At 50.6% G+C, this 17,226-nt stretch overlaps 1 protein-coding gene across 12 annotated transcripts in view; it reads left to right on the forward strand.

Annotated features, from left to right (window-relative positions):
• YOD1 (YOD1 deubiquitinase) overlaps window positions 1-13,157 on the forward strand; it is a 32,761-nt gene extending 19,604 nt beyond the window's left edge. For 7 of the 12 annotated variants that reach the window (XM_045049257.1, XM_045049258.1, XM_045049256.1 and 4 more), the window contains 3 exons: window positions 6,333-6,517; window positions 8,983-9,160; window positions 10,378-13,157. In XM_045049257.1, coding sequence (XP_044905192.1) covers window positions 6,333-6,517; window positions 8,983-9,160; window positions 10,378-11,960 — 1,946 coding nt within the window. In that variant the 3' untranslated portion in view covers window positions 11,961-13,157. Of the gene's footprint in view, window positions 1-1,080; window positions 1,241-2,245; window positions 2,442-6,332; window positions 6,518-8,982; window positions 9,161-10,377 lie in introns of those variants that run through there. The other 5 variants (XM_023247862.2, XM_045049262.1, XM_019821913.3 and 2 more) reach the window with 4 other exon arrangements.
• The last annotated feature ends 4,069 nt before the right edge of the window (window positions 13,158-17,226 follow it).

A 17,226-nucleotide genomic window follows, 5' to 3' on the forward strand; every position in this document is an offset into this window, starting at 1 on the left:
ACGTGCATTGATTTTAATTTTTCTCCCTGCCCTTTTGGCATCAAGGATGGCCTATATCAAGGAAAAACCAGCTTCCAGGCAAAAAAAAAAAAAAAAAAAAAAAAAAAAAAAAAAGTCCTTTCTGGTAAAAGTGGCCTTCATACCTGGGGGGGGGATGTTTTTTCCTGAAAGCCTTGATTTCTTCCACCTACTCCCATCTCCCTATTCTCCTCAGGTTGTTTTAACAGCAGATGCAAGGAATCTGCCTATGGAAGGAGACAGGTTGCTAAGCTGGCTGGTAGCCTGTTTTGTTTTCATTTCTTAATATTCATTGCCACCTTTCAGGCACAGCCAAAAGAGATCAGAGACCCAAATGACAGCATGCATGTTCCCTCCTTCGAGGCCATCCAGTCACTTTTTCCTCAGGAAAGGGACCCCCTTGGGAGAGAAAATGGCTTCACGCCCCCCAGAAATAAATGAGGTCAAGAAGCTAATTGCCAAACAGTGGGGCAAGGGTGTCTCAGCTCCAGCACCCCTGGGCTCAGTCACCTTTTCCAGCAGTCCTGAGGACAGGGACTAGTAGTAAGAGCTGCTAGGAAAAGGCTTGAGAGCAAAAGTGCTTGCGAACAACTAGAAAAGCTACTAACAAAACCGGCCACAGTGGATCTTAACTTGGAGAATTCAGGGGAATACTTGCCCCGCCAGTGAAGGAAGGCAGCTCTAGATAGAAAACCAAGTTTCAAACAGACATAGAAAAGCATACCGCCTGTCTGTGTTTCTTTACAGTCAAATTTTAAAATAGTATCTTTTGCCTACTCCCTCCCGGCCAACTCTCCTCTTCCAGTCTCAGCCCAAAGGAGTCTTCTCCTTCCAGCCCTCCTATTTCTTTTTCTTTTTCTTCCTCCCTTTTTTTTTTTAAAGGGCTCTTTATTGGCTCTAACCGGGGAAGGGGAGGGCAAGAGATGATTGGCTACGGAGCGGAGGGAGGGGGGGGGAGCGTCCCGCCCATTCCCCTCCCACACCCTCCCTCCCGAAACAGCTGGAATGAGAAGTAGGGAGGGAAAGCTGCTGGGATTGGCTGTGAGTCAGTGGCAGGGTGGGGTGGGGTAGCACTGATGAAGCATTTACCTGTCCAGGTAAGTCTGGAGGAGGTCAAAAGAAGAAAACAGTGGAAGGCAGGGGAGGCAGTCTCTGTCTCCGTCTCTGCCCTTTGAAATAAAAGGGTCTTCCTTTCTTCTCTTCAGCCCCTCCTCCAGTGAAGGTGAGTTAATCACTAACCCACTATTGCTTATTCTGCAGCAAGAAGGGGTGCTTCGTGGGAAGTCAGGGCCACAGGATGTGCGGAACCCTGTAGTGAGGGAAGCTAGGGGGCTTCCCTCTCTGTTCCTTAATTCTCTGAGCCCACTCTGCAATCACAGTAGGCTGGTAGCTTCTGCAGATGGGACTGTTTTTGCGAGAGACCAGGGCTCGGATGCATTTTTTGTTTGTTTCCATCTGCCTGTTTAGGTTGGATAAGCATATTTTGCAGACGACAAGGAAATAAAATGGGTTTGTTTTGCAGATTTCCATCTCTGACCAACTGAAATTGAGCTGTGATTTTGGAAAGGAATAGTTGGGAGCACAGGGAGTCAAAATGGGGGATCACCCAGGGGAGAAGAGTGCCATGGTTTCTCCGTTGCCTTTATAACAGGAAATTTGCCCATGGTTCTATCAACTCAGTGTCTATAGTTCAATAAAGGGTGCTGTGTGTGTGTGTGTGTGTGTGTGCAATAATGGTAGCATGGTAATGGACCTCTCTGTAGACGTGTGTAAAGGTGTGAGTTGCGTTCGGCTGTGTGTAAGGGGATGTGAGGCTGGGAAAACTCCACCTGGGACTGCCAGTTCGCCTTTCGAAAACCCATGAATAACCTGGTTGCAAAATGGAGTCTCTTTGGATTTGACTCAATTTTCCGACTTTGCCTGCTGTTAGACACAGAGACTGACAAACACAAAGCTCCTCACCCGCTGTGCCGGGGCCTCACCCACATTAATAATATTTCACAGTAGTACCTCGAGTTGGGCGGGAGTTCTCCGGGGGGCTCAGGCCAGAGTAGTGTGGCTGAGTCCACAAAGAAGAGCCGGACCCCTACGGTGGTCCTCCTTCAGGTGACAGTCTGTGTGGCAGGCTCACCTGTAGAAGTCAGTTCAGAGTAGCTTTATCCACCTCGGGGAGGGGAGGGGGCTAACACCCTGGTCCCTAACTTTGCCTCTTTTCCTCTTGCTGCAGGAAAGAGCAAAGTGGGGAGACCCCAGCACCAGGCTCCCAGGGCCTGGCACATACAAGCCCTGAGCAAATATAGTGGGTTTCCAGTCCTGGCAACCGGCGCTTGGTTTCAGCTTAGCCCACACCGCAGGACCAGCCCCCCAAACTCATTGACCGAGGGCTGCCGCAGATGGTGAACTTGTCGGTGACAAGATAGCCTGTAAGTGTCAGACAGAGCTCTTCTGTGCAGAAGATATTTCGACCCACCTTTTCCTGAAACCCATCTGTGAAATAGGAGATTCTAGCGTTGACTAAACACACTCGGAAACTTGCCCATGTGCTCACGGAGAACGACGTACACACAGGGCAGCTTTTAGTCCTTCCTGGTGTTTTTCTTAGGATGTTCCTAAGCCCGAGGCATATGTCTGGGTAGTCGGCAAAAAGGAGAGATACTTGTTCTGAAAGAAATAGGTAATCTTGGGGTGCCTGGGTGGCTCCGTCGGTTAAGCGTCCGACTTCGGCTCAGGTCATGATCTCACAGTCTGTGAGTTCGAGCCCCGCGTCGGGCTCTGAGCCTGCTTCTGGTTCTGTGTCTCCCTCTTTCTCCGCCCCCCCCCCCACTCACGCTCTGTCTTTCTCCCTCTCTCAAAAATAAATAAACGTTAAAAAAAAAAAAAAAAAAAAAAGAAATAGGAAATCTCTTTGACCAGTGGGGAGAGAGGTTGAGCTCTTGGAGGATACGGAGCTGGGCTCACGGGAGGAGGGTGACAAGGGGGCCTTGGGTCTGTTTAGAAGGTACAGAGAAGCCAAACAGGAATGGGGCTGGAGCCCGGCCCCTGCCCCATGCCAGAACTCCAAATGCTATTTATTTACTCTCCTCCAAGACTTGGCCGGTTTCAGTGGAGCAGTTAATATTTAACACGCTTTTGCCTGAGTGGCCCTGACTATAGGCTGTGCATATGTCCTTCACCCATTTCCTCCTCTTCTCAGATCCCCCAAAGAGGTCAAGGGTCAAAAGATACCAAACTCTCACCCTGAGCGTTTTGCTTGTTTCTCAGGCTTCTTATCAGGTCAAAATACCTCAAGTTTCGATGGCTGCCCTGAAAGAGCCCCCAAGTTTCAAGGTTGTAAAGTTGGTGGATAGAAATGCAGCATCCAGGTCAGGCCAGAGCGCTGAGAGAGGGAGTGGAAGGGGAAGAAGAAGAGAAGATTCTTACAGTCCATGTTCTTTGGATCAGAAAACTAGGTGCGGGGCCGGGATGCAAGCACTCATCCGACTTTGCTTGCAGGCTCAGAGTCACCTCTGCGGTGATGACGCAGTGCCCGACGCCACGATCTCCAGGGGCGTTTGGTGGCGTTTGTTTACTCTGGAAACATCTGTTGTTGGGGCAAAAAGCTTGCCTGGAAGCACAAAGCTGAACCAGATAATTTAGAGGGTTTCAGGTGTGAAGTAAAAGGAGAAAGGTGATCTTAGGGCTTTTAGTGTTTAGTCAGGGGAAGCCAATGGCCCTTCTTCAGGTACAACGTGGCCCTCTTGCCATCTCCGCGATGCCTTCTGGAGGGACCGGGACCCACAGGCTGCCCTGTTCATGCAGTTGTAGGTCATTCGCTACCTCCCTTAGGAGACACCAGTAGAAAGAGCCCCAGCTTTGTCATCTGTCAAAGAAGAAAATACCGCACGTTGCCTAAGTTATCGGGCTATTTGGAAGATCTAATAGGCATATCTGAAAGTGTAAGCTAGACCGTGTTTTTGTTTTGTTTTGTTTTGTTTTGTTTTTGAAGCAGTGCCATTCATATTGTTTCTCTCCCTCCCAGCTACTGTAGGCTATCCTTAGTTCCAAAATGAAAGTGTGATGGGTTGCCCTGGGAGGAAGGAGAGGCTAGCAATCCATCATAAAGTCTGAAGAGCACTTGGAAGAACAGGGTGGTAATTGTCTTTGAAAGGCAGAGGCATCATCTGGTCACCCATTCACAACATTGTATTAACTACAGTGATTAATACAGTACTAATATTTATTGCTCCAATGTTGATAAAACTGGAGCCCAAACCTAGACCCTTGGATTTACACCGACTGCTTGGAAGCAATGCCTTTGTCTTATAAAGTGTTGCTTGCCCCATCCCTGTTAGGTGCTCATGAATGTTAGTTTAGCTGAAGGCATTGTCCAAATTCCACTGAGTCGTATATTCTCAGGGAAATAAACTACTTAAGAGTCTGTAATAATAGAGCAAAAACAACAACAAAAAAAGTGGTCTTCCAACCGGCTTAACTCAACAGATGCTAGAACAGATGGCAAGTTTATTCATCCAGCATTTTTCGAGTGCCTTCTGTGTGCCTAAGCTTATGAGAAATGGATCTCTTTTGCTATAATGGCCTCAGCCCTACAGAATGTTAGGGATGAGTTAGCATCCTCTGAATCTAAGCCGTCATGAATGGAATGGATAGCTGAGGAGACTGAACTTCATCCACGTGACTCCTCATGTTTCTGTCTTTGGGGTTCTGGGTATTGGGAAAGAAACGTCACAAAGAAGACTAAAGAGCTATCATACCCAATGCTGATTTATCACTGGGCTCCTTTGGTGTGTCTGTCCCCTGTGGTCCTGTCCCTATCTCCTGAGAGGCTCTGGACCCTTATGAACTCCATGTGTCTGGCTCATTGGGATTTTTTCCTCTTCTTTCCCCATTGTCCTGCCCCTCCCTACCTGTCCCATTTGCAGACCTTCCCCCCAAATCGGCCTTGTGCTGGTCAGCTCTACAGCATTGGCAGCTGACTCACCCAGCACAGCCCAAACCTGACTTGGCAATGGAAGAAGTTATGGGTAGAGGCCAAAGAGACAACCTCCCTGGAATCCAAACCCCGGGTCCCAAGATCTCCAATTGAACACATTTTTTTCTATGACATTTTACTTAGTAAAGGGGGAGAGGGGTGGGGAGTAGGAAAGGTGATAGAAAATATAAAATGGTGTCACAGGAAAAATATAGATTCTAATCCTAGCTCTCTCCAAACTCCCTATCTGACCTTGGAACTGGCTTTTAAACTTAATTTTTCCAGAATTTTATTTCAACATAGGAGAGCCCCATCTGGCCTTTCCAGACTTTGCGGTTTTCAGAAGGAAAATGGTACCGCCTTCCTTTGCTCTTACTATTGGCAGAGTGAATTTGAAACTCTTTTTCCCTACGAGTTGGAGTTGGGAGGAAGCTACACAGGCCATTTCTCTCGTTTATTTGACAAACATTAGGGAACCTTGCTGAAAATAAGTGCAGCCTCAGAGTGGGTGGTACACAAGAGGGAAACTGGGTTTGTATCAACCTGTGTGAGTTACGTAGGAGGTTCCCAGACCACGGAGATGATGGTGGCCCTGGTGGCGGGGGCTGTTGATGATATTGGCTACGACAGCAGCTAACAGTTACTGCACAGTGTTTTACGTGAAGTATCTCAGTATATGTCCATGGCAACCCTATGCGGTTGGTGTCGTTGAGGGCCCTGTTCTTTCTCCCCCACGTAACCCAAACCCTTCTTTTCTAAACTCTTGTTCTCTTACGTCAGTTTACTTTGATCCTCGAAGGACCTTGTCTTTTTCTTATGACAAGAACAGTAGCAGTTAGTCCTTTATTCGTCGAGCATTTACTTCCAACTAAGCTGTGCAAACTGTTCTCATGTAATCCTTGCGTTAACCCTACCTAATGAGAAAAACCGAGTCAAAGAGTAATTTGCCTCAAGTCACATAACTGTAAATGCAAGCGGGATTTGAATCCAGATCTGACTTCCTCCAGAACCCACGTTATGAACCCCTTCCTATTTATTGCTTGTGGTCCTGGAAATGTAGCCTAAGCTCCCCGACGCAGAGAAAAAAAGCAGCTAAGACAAGTGTGGAGTTCCCTCTCTGGCTAGACTGCTTCTGCACCTGCTGAGCCCGTCCTCCTGCATGTGTGTGAGCCCGCTTCTGCGTCCTTCCACGCAGGCGGGGAGGTGTGGGGAACCGCCGTGCACGGCCCCTTCCAGCTCTCTGCTTGCTTGGTGTCCCTGCCGCCACGCCCCGGGGGCCTGGGCAGAGCCTGGCCCAGAGAGCCTCCGCTCGGCTCACACGTGGCTTTGATTCTTGTCTTTTCAGGCCGGCTTGGGACATTCTTCACTTCCCTTCACTTCCCCTCTGGGAGCCCCTCTCACCGCCCCTGCACCTTGCTTCAGGCGATGCCCAGGAGCGAGCTGTGGCCAGCGGGGCCTGGCTCGGAACCCGTGACCCGCATCGGCAGCTGCGACAGCATCATGAGCACCGTGTCCACCCGCTCTGGATCTGTACGTACTCTCCGCCCTGCAGCCCGCCCCCCCTGCTTCTGTCTGCACGCCCGCCCCGCCCCGCCCTGCCCACCCGCCCGCCTGGCTGCTCCTTCGCTTTCATCTTCCTTGTCAGAGAGTGAATCACACCGGTTGGTATTTCTGCCTTTGAGTCACCCAGGTTCTCGAGAGAAAGGGTGGGACAGTCCCAAAGCGCAATGAGATGAGACTTGCTCCCAGCTTTCATTCACGGGGTGGGGGGGGGGGGGGGGCTAAGTTGAGGTGAGAGCGAGGGCCAGTGGTCTGAGGTCCTGGTGGAAAGCAGAGGGTATATCACCATAGCACTCACATTCCTGAAGCCTCCCTGCAGCCAGCAGGGTGCCTTCAATCTTTTACCAAGATCACAGAGGACAGAGTAATTAGGAGCCTGGGTTCTGGAGCCAAGCCGGTCTGAGTTCTCGATCTATAAGCTCTGTGGCCTTGGGCAAATTATTGAATTTCTGTAACCTTCAGTCTCCTCCGTTTTAAGGTGGGATATAAGGTAAACACCGAATCCTCTGGGGCGGGGGGGGGGGGGGGGGGGGGGAGTGAACGAGATGCGTGTGAAACACAAAACACTCAGCACATGCCTCTAAGTAGAAAAGAAATAGCCTTATCCAGGAGCATCGATTCAGAATCGCCCAAAGTCATCGTGTTTAACTGTTTGTGAGTGGCAGGTAACAAATTGTAATTTTTCTGGGGATGAATTTAAGTCAAGGTTGTTGTAAGGCTGGTGCGAAAGAGTAAATCTGCCCTACGTCCAAATGGAAACATTCCTTTGCTGTTGGTGTTCGTTGCATACCTAATAACCCTTGAGAATTTATACTTTATTGCTCTATATCCTACAGAGGTACTTGAAAATTTAAGGATGCTGAGGATCTCTACCAAATGTCAAGGACTTTTAATACAGCCAGTGAGTTTTGATATGTGAAAATGGAGTAGAGAAAGCAGCACACACACACACACACACACACACACACACACACACGTACACACACAATCCAAAGCGTGGGCAGTCCGTATATAATTTCTTGTTGACCTGAGATGGTGGGACCACAGAGACATCTTTCTGTTTCTGTTAGGCTGAGGCCAATACGAGCAGCTACATAACACTGGATACAGAGTGTGGCACGGATTAAAGATCTGCAAGGTGAATCCTCCACAAAAGAGAAATTCAGAGTTGGTTTATCTTTGGCAAAGCTATTTTGGGAAGAAGAGGGCCGTAAAGAAGATTTTGTTCAGGGAACCCCTGGAATCGGCTTCAGGGCTTCCACGGGCTACATTTGTAGCTTCCTTTGACAGGTCGGCCTGCCAGATGGCCCTTGCAGGAGTCAGGGGAACTGGTGGGGTTATTCCAACAACCATCTCCTAGGGTATCTTTAGGGCTGTCTCAAATCTTTCCTGGCCATCTGAGTGGGTCTGGAGAATATATAACTCTGAAGTATCTTAAATATTAGGAAGAGGGATGAGATAGATGCCAGGAGGGAACTCAGGCCAAATTTGTTACATTTCCATTTGCCCTTTGGTTTTCCCTTCAACCTTCAACTTTAGAGAGCAACTATCCTATGGATCTTCCTGGCCTTGCTGACCGTGGGCAGCAACCATTTAAAAGGGCCGTAACACTTTTCCCCAAATACCCCTATGTGCTTTTTCATCATGACGGTTATTTACTTTAATATCTACTTGATATTTCACACTAAGTTCCTTTCCCCTCCTCCCATACCCGTCCGGTTTCTCCACCCTACCCGCCTCTAGTTAATATTTGCTTAAGAAATGCACACTTATTTGAATGTTAGCCAGAGCCAAATGCCATCAAGAAAGTAAATACACAAAGGAAAAAAAAAATCCTGTATGGAATGCATTTCAAAGTCAAGTGTAAATTATTTGGTAAATTTATCTGTGGCTACTCATACCACTGTTGCCATTGGCCTGATAGCCAGTGGCTGGCTGCGTTTCCTGTTTGTCCTTATACTGTCCTTGACATACCAGATCAAGTGTGCAAAAGTACTCTGACAAATTAATACCATTGAAGTTTAAGGTCAAGTCATTATGTTACCCATGTAATTCGGAGCTAAATCGGAGACACGTAGAGGGATATGCTTATGCCGGTCACACACAGGAACTGGAATCAGAACCCGGGACTGCTTCTGATCTGTTCCCCTAAGCATCCCACCCAGGACTGGGTGGAAAAGGCCAGCTGCCATCTGCCTGCCCAGCACTGGGTGTTGGTGGGCCCACAGCCGCCAGTCTCCTCCCTGTCCGGTGCCCGCGGTTTCTCAGGAGACAGACAACTCCCGCAAACTTGCGGAGTCGCCTCCTGGAAAGGTTTCCAGCCCTTCAGCATTCCTTCTGGACTCGGGGTGGTTCTCAGCCCCACCAGTTTCTGCGGAGCTCCCTCTCACAGCTCCCTGTCTCCCTCTCTCTCTGTCCTCCACGCCTCATTCCAGAGTGACTGCAGCTACGACTTCCTGTCCGCAGAAGAGAAGGAGTGTCTGCTCTTCCTGGAGGAGACCATCGGCTCACTGGACACTGAGGCTGACAGCGGACTGTCCACTGACGAGTCTGAACAGGACACAGCTCCCCGCGGCCCCCGAGCCCTGCCCGTCACCCAGCCTGCTCCTCAGGGTAAGAGAGACCATCTGGGGTGGCACCGCTAACAAACCCAGAAAGCCAGGACATTCTTGTGGCTGCTTTGCACCCTGTTTTCCCTCTCCTCTGAAGGTCATTGGCAGAAGGAGCGATAGCACTCCTCTCCACGCCCCTGGCTAGAAATAAGCCATGTCCCGCAGAAGAGAGACTGCGGACAAGCCGGCGTCCTCTGTCTTTCTCTGAAGTCTCAGAGGCCTGGGAGGGAAAAGGGTTTGACTAGCTCTCATTCTCTCGCAGAAACGCTGAAGAGACGTGACCGCAGAGGTTCATGGGAGGGGTTCAGGGAAGGGTGGGTGGTTGCTCTGGGGACACGAAGTGAGTCTGGAGAGCTAATCTGGATGCTCCAGGAGGATGAGGCTGTAAGAGATAAGGGGGAAGGGCCCCCTGAACTTCAGTGGGTGGCACCTTGAGGCTCTTGTGAGAGGGGGTGGAAAGCCAGTGGTGTTGAGGCTCAGTAGAAGGGGGACAGGATGGCACATGAGTGTGGCCATGAGGGTGGGGCCATATGTCCCAGAGTGAGGGGGGCACTTTACTCCTGAAGACAGCCCCACTGCTATCAGGATTGCAATCATTGATTTATTCGTTTAGCAAATATTTACTGACAGTGTGTTAGAACTTCCATGGAGATAGAGGCGTAACTGGGGACAAAGGCTTCACTGCTCCCTGAGGCTGATTCCCTGGTCCGTGGGCCTAATGCACCTGCTGGAAGGAAAGACCCCATGTCGCTCAGTCGTGTGGGGACAGCTGTGGCCATTCCAGAGCCATTCACGTGTTTATAGAAAGTGAAGGTGGAGGAAGGCAGAAGTCTGGTCGAATCAAGAGCAAATCCGCTGCTCATGGACTCAGTTGCTTGGGAGCCCCGAGATAGCTAGAGGGAATCTCTCCCCCTCCCTGGTGCTTCTGTAGAAGCTTAGAAGGAGCCCGAGTCAAGGACCTGGAGTTACGTGAGGCTGCTCTTTCCCCAACCATCGTGAAAAAGTAATCCTAGGTTGAAGGGAACCTGCTCAGATCAATCTGTCAGTGTGAATGATAGCCATGCAACAGGGCGGCTCCTTGAAGAGCAACGAATCAACCCAAAACAAAACCCACTGCTAAGTGGAGACCAGAGTTCGGGAGGTATTAGCTTTGCCCCGGGGCAGCAGGGTTCTCACCTCTGTCCACTCTTCTTTGCCCGTTCTCCTGGGCCCTCACAGGATATCCAGGGGAGAAGATCATCCCACAAGGACCGGAGCCAAGGACAGGGACTCAGTCCAGCTCACCCCATCTGCCTGAACCCGAAGGCCTGGGCCTCAGGTCTGGCTCCCATAGCCTCCCCAGAAATATCCACATCGGCAGGAAGCGGAACCCCGGGGAAAGCACCACTCAGACGAATAGCCACATCCCGGGGGAACCTGAGGGGCTTGTCCCAGAGCCCAAGAGAGAGCAGGCCGGCCAAAGCGGTGAGCCCAGCCAGGCTCCGGCCGGCCCCCCGACGCCTGCCCTTGGGTTGGACACAGTACCCATCCCCCCACCAGAGGCCTTTCAGGACAGCCAGCCAGAGCAGCGTGGGGAAGGCGGCCTGGGCGTCCCCAGGCCAGGGCTGCAGAGCCATACGCCCCGGCTCCATTCGTCACTCAGCCCCCAGGAGAGGAAGGAGACTCCTTCAGCGGCCATGTCCCAAAAAGCCAGTGAGAAGGGTTCAACAGGGGGACCTGGGCAGCCTCAGCCTCCTCCCGCCGCGTCATCGCAGAGCGCGAGAGCCGGAGATGCTCCCATCCCGTCAGGGGGGGACCCCAGTGCCCGGCCAGCGCCCTTCACAGCTCCCAAGCCCCGGAAGCTACCACCCAATATCGTTCTCAAGAGCAGCCGAAGCAGTTTGCACAGTGAGCCCCACCACTGGTTGTCTCGCCACTCCGAGGCCACCGCGGGAGACTCCGGCCTGGCCTCCTCCTCGCTGCAGGAGCAGAAGAAAGCGCGCCGGGAGGCCCTGGAGAAGCTGGGGCTCCCCCAGGACCAGGATGAACCTGGCCCCCACTTAAGTAAACGCACCAGCTCCACCCGATTCAAGGAGACCCATGCCCAGGCCTCCTTCCAGGCTCCGGCTCCGGCCCCGGCCCCGGCTCAGCCGACGCGGCCTGCTCAGGGCACAGCCGCTGCGCCTGCCGGAGGGAAGGCTCCGGCTCCCGCTCCCACTCGGGGACCTTCTCCAGCGAAGCCTCCGGCTCCGACTCCAGCTCAGGGTTCTTCTCCGGACAAGGGGTTGATTCCTGCCCGGGAGCCCACTGCAGGCAAGGTTCCAGCTGCCAAATCCATGCCGATTCCTATCCCCAAAGCCCCCGGGGCAGGTGGTCCTCTGGCTCAGGCAAAGGCGGACTCGGGGCTCACTCTCCCCGAGAGCAATGTCCCTGGCCTGAGACAGATGAGCTTCAAGTCCAACACTCTGGAGCGTTCGGGTGTAGGGCTGAGCAGCTACCTCTCGGCCGAGAAAGACCTCAGTCCCCAAACCAGCACCTCTCTGGGTAAGGGCTCCTTCTTGGACAAGATGTCTCCCAGCGTCTTGCGTAACTCAAGGCCCCGGCCTGCCTCCCTGGGCACGGGGAAGGACTTCGCCGGGATCCAGGTGGGCAAATTGGCTGACCTGGAGCAGGAGCAGAGCACCAAGCGCCTGTCCTTCCAAGGACAGAGCCGCGACAAGCTGCCTCGACCCCCCTGTGTCAGTGTCAAGATCTCCCCAAAAGGAGTCCCGGATGAGCACCGAAGGGAGGCCCTGAGGAAGCTAGGACTGTTGAAGGAGTAGTCACTGGCCACCAGCATGGCCCCGCCATCCCCGTCTCACCCTCTGCCATACAGGAGGCTCAGGTCCTCTCCCACCCAACAGCCCGGGGCTCGGACAAAGTGGGCTTCTCTCCAGTGTGCACCTCTCTCTGAGGCAAAGGGGTGGAAGAGACTGGATTCCAGTGGATGCACGTGTTTATATTCAGAGCGGTTGTGTCACTGAGTGCCTGCCCAAATCATCCTGAAGATGATTTCCACAAGACGGTGTGTGTGTGTGTGTGTGTGTGTGTGTCCATGTACTATAGGCTGTATATATCATTGAAGCTATTTATATGACACAAGGAGTCATTGCTCAGAGTTCTGCTTGTGTTGGAGATTTTCTTCCACTGGGTAGGGTTCAGCCCAGCCAGAACTAAGGGGAGAAGGCGGGGGGGGGGGGGCTGAGTCTGAGGAATAAAAGGTCAGCTGAGACAATGGATGTGCTGGGGACATTAGGCAAATGCAGTGTCATGTGAAATGTGGGTCTCCCAGAATCCCTGCATGGAAGGGGACTGGCTCGTCCCTTGGTTCTGGACTTCTGGACACCCCGGTCCCAAGGTTAGGGCGCGTCCCTGTAGCTAAATCTGTCCATTGACTGAGAACAGAAGTGCTCTGGTTGGCCTGCGAAGGCAAGATGGGTGACCGCACAGCACACGGCCACTGGGAAGGACCCCTGTCCACAGGCTTGATGCATTTATAATAATAAACCGTGCGGTGGCCCCTGCCGGGGACATTCCTATTCTTCCGCTCCCACTCTCAGCCTGCATGTGACTGACCCCAGGGCCGGGCCAACAGTGAGATGGGAGTCTGAGCCCAGAGACTTTATAAATACCAAAGAACTGTTTGAGGCCTTACCTATGCTACTACACATAGATTTTTTTCAGTTCCTATGGGAAGGCAACACCATACATTCTCTGCTAGTTACTCACAGAATATCAGAGCTGGGAGGAATCTTAGAGACAAGACTCTTGTGACCCACGCTGTTGGGGAAGGGAAGGGAGTCATCTGCGGTCACTCTGCCATTCAGTGACAGAGCCGGGACCCCGGCTCCTCATGCCATGCTGCACGCTGCCTCCCTGAAGCAGTGCTTCTGTATGTCTACACAGCACCCTGTGGATCAGGAGTCACCATCAAAGGCTCAACCCCAAAGCCTAGAGAGATTAAATGTTGTTCAAGACCATATTGAGTGTTGTTTTTTCTACTGTGTCTTCAGAAAGTAGCAATATAGTAACTCATTTATTAATCCAAATTCCCTGACCGCTTTGTACAGCTTGAGAAAATGCCAAAAGGAGGTACTATGAGTAGGCGTCGTAGGCTTGTGGATACAGGCTTGGAAATTAGACACAGCTAGACATGACCCCTGCTTCCCCTAAGGAAATAAATATTATTCGTGGCTGTGGTTGGAGTCTAGGATCCCCAGATGTGAGGAGCAGATAAAGGGAACTGTTGTTGGAAAGGTGCCCTTGAGGTCTGCTGAGAATTTCTGGACTGTGTCCTTAGGGACCCAGCACTGTCAAAGCATGGTATTTCTAAAAATGATGAAAAGATTAAGGTGAGGACAACAAATGGCTCCACCCTGTCATGGTATGTGGGAGGTGGGTGTGACAGTTTCTGTATATACTCTCATGCACACACCCAAAACCTTGGTGCCTTCCTGGCCCTGGTAAAGACCTGGTCTGTTGGAGCTGATAGGGACTCCCACAACTGGCCAAGCCATACGTTATTACAGACTCTTCTGAAGAGAGAGGGCCCTTCCTGGAGAACTGGTTTGACACGCTATATTTGGTTGAGCTGCCTCATACGTGTATTTCAAGACAACCTGGGAATGACCACTTAATTTTTTTCAGTTTTCCTAATGAATAGAGACACTTGGTGCTACCTATAAAGTAAGACTTGGTAGGAAACTGAGGCCTTCGTATCAACACAAGGATGATCAACACAGGTGGGTCAGGAGTACCTCCTCTTACATCCTCACCCCTGGTAAAGGCGATGTCTCTCGAACAGAACATGGTTACACACAGCTTGCCTTCCCTCCCTGAACCCTTATCTAGTGACATGCCCATTTTCCCCGCAACTCCCTCCTGGCTTCCCCGTGTCCTCGCCCTTCCAAGGGCACGTCTTGCTCTTAGGACGGTCTTTGGGATCCAAGTATTAGGATAAAAAAACCCAAACCCATCTGTCCTCATTTTGAAGAGGGGCAAAGGAACCCATCTGGGGACATCTGCCATCCTGAAGTTGGCCCTAGAGCCACCTGAGGAATTTTATCTACCCTCTGACGTCCATATAGGATTGGTCTTCATCGAGCTTGAGCTGGATGTAAGAGTGGGGTCACTGCTGTTGTTATCCCTCTACCCCTTTTTGAAAGATGTCGGATGGGCGTTTGTAAAGGCCACTCGTTTGATTTTAAAAACCCATGTGACGGTTCTCCTTCCGCTTGGCCCCGTAACTCTGCCGTACCCTGCCGCGATCTTACTGCTACTAGGAATGAGCTATCTGCCAAATACAGGAGCTGGCTTCGCCTCCGCCTGGCACAGTGGGACAGGTGCCTTAAGTGTGTCGACAGCTGCTCCTCTGAATCACCACTCACGTGTGTCCCTGGGCACCCTGTACTCCGACCCGATATGGAAGGGCTGTGTGCTACCGGGGATGGGCCCAGTCGCCTCGTAGGTGCTTCCCTCCATAGTGGGAAGTATGGTCTGGAAGAGGCCACCCCGCACCCTGACGTTGCACAGGTGTGCAAAAGTGGGTGTTAATTCCACAGAAGAAAGAGCAGATGAACGAGTGGCGAGCAGGCCCTACTTGATGTTATGAGTTAAAGCTGGAGGTGGGATTTAAGAGTCTGCAATATGTGTGTGTGAGGTAAAGCACTCCATTCCTTGATCCATGATCATATGTGTAGGGAGAGGAGGATCATCCTGTCAGAGCATGAAGCTCATAGACTAGAGGAGGTGGCGACCAGGGGACAGGCAGGAGAAATCATGTCTATCTCAGAACCTGAGGAGGAATGGGGCCACAATGCGCCCATGCCCTTTTCTTCATGTGAGTGACTATAGAGCGTATACGGGTCAGGCTCAATTGGACAGCCATCGCTTACCAATCTGGGAACCCTGGGCTGTTCCTGTCTGTAAAGTGGGGATAATAATACCATCCTTCCAACATTGCTGAGATGAACAAGTGATATGAAATACGTAAAACTCAGTGCTTAACATAGTGTAGCTACTCGACAAATGATAGTATGGTCTTCGGCATCTTATTTCTTCCTTCTCAAAGGGAGCAAATGGAGGCAGGGATGGAAGCCAAGAGCTCACCCAGCTCAGCTCCGAGAGGAAATGGGAGCGATCTTGCTGCAAGTAAAAGTCCAAAGTACCGACTAGGCTTTGGCACACCCTCCAGGTGATTCAACTTCACCCACGCCAGGGTTCCTGGAATTGGAAAAGAAAGGGATCGGCATGAATATGGTGTTTGTGTCTCAGGGAAGCCAGCTTCTCTATCTCCAAACCCAGCTTCCAATTTGTCACCAATGTCTTGTCGCCCATGGTCATATAGTTGACTTCTTTTTGCTCCCTCCAACTTCCTTTTGCTGTGTGGTTCAGTGACCTATATGCTGTTCTATAGTTACTCATTTTTAAAATGGAGAAAAAGAATAAACCTATATAACAGAGGGGAATGATGGCTCAAATAGAGACTAGAAAATGTTTCAAGCATTTTCTAAACAAGGGAGGCATCTTTCAGAAGTGAATCAGGCGTAAGTTGGCAGGAAACAAGAAGGTATATTGGATGACTCCTCAAATCCCTTCTAATATAAGGGCCCAGTGAATTGCAGGAGTCATTGCCATCATCAGTCTCATCACCACCACCATCATCACCATTGCCATCAGTGACCCTTGGCAGACAAGGGAGGTGAAAACAGGTGATGTTCTAATTCCATTCCCTCTTGCTCATTGCCTATCTGGATCATTGTCCTTATTCAGCACTTGCCACGCATCCAGGGTTCAAAATAATTCAAAGCAGAATGGTATCCTGGCAAAGCCAGACGAGCTATAGTGAGTCACTGCATCTCACTCATAAAATGGGGAACTTGGACGGAACTATCTCTTAGATCCATGCCAGCTCTGAAACAGACGTTAAAACGAGTCCAAGCAACTTAATTAGGAAGATAAACACCACGCCAAAAATAATCACAATATGGTCTAAGATAAAATATACCTCATAGAACCTAAGACCTGGAAGAAACGTTTTAGATTATCTAATCCAACCTCCCACTCAAAAGGGAATTATGTCTGTAAATTGATATATAGTCAGAAAGATGGATGGATGGATGGATGGATGGATGGGTGGATGGATAGATGGATGGACAGACGGATGATGGACAGATGGATGGATGGATGCGTGGATGGAAGAATAGGTGGATGGGTAAATGGGAGAAGGGAGGGGAGAGAAATATATCGTGGACAAGAGTGCAAGCTTAGGAGTCAGGCTGCCAGGCACCCTGCACCTGTTTCCTTTTCGGTTTATTTTTGATTCCTTTAACTTCCTTTGTTGTGTGGTTCAGGGAACCAGGGAACGCTGGTTCAGGGAACGCGATCCTACAGTTACTTAGTTTGAACATGAAGTGTAAAAAAAAAAAAAATTATATAATAAGAATGAACCTTGTAGAAGCAGTAATAATCCTTACCTTTTACAATAATTTTGAGAAATGATGCTCATTGAAAATAGAATCAAATGAGATAATACATATGAAACACACTTACCACATTGCTCAAAAAATGGAATCTATTAATATTATTATCATATACATATGTAATTCAGACGCCAGTGGGTGCCCTTGAGGATTGGACTGATATCAGCCTACACTTAAATTCCTCAGCCTGGAACAGTCAAAAGCCCTCCTCCAGTTTCCAGAACCTCCTGCAGACAACCTGCTCATGTACCATCCTGTGTGCTCTCCATCTGGGGGTGTGGCTCCGGGGCCTCCCTGCGCTGCCCGCCCTCCTACGCCATGCACTGTGGCCTCGTTTCACCCTCACTGTCCCCACTCCCAGCAAATTAATCAGACCCAAGCCCGACCAGCCTCAAAGCCCAGGCTTTTAATCGATTCTCATAGGAAACCAAGTTACTTGAAGCATTTTTGTTGTTCTCTGACTTTTTAACCAAAGATTGGGGTAGGAGATATCAAGGGACCTAACACAAGGCACACGTCCGTTCTCACCTCCCATGCCACCCTTTCGATCCTCTTGTTCCCTCCTGGT

The sequence above is a fragment of the Felis catus genome, chromosome F1 (genome assembly GCF_018350175.1).
Source record: "Felis catus isolate Fca126 chromosome F1, F.catus_Fca126_mat1.0, whole genome shotgun sequence".
Taxonomy (NCBI): domain Eukaryota; kingdom Metazoa; phylum Chordata; class Mammalia; order Carnivora; family Felidae; genus Felis; species Felis catus.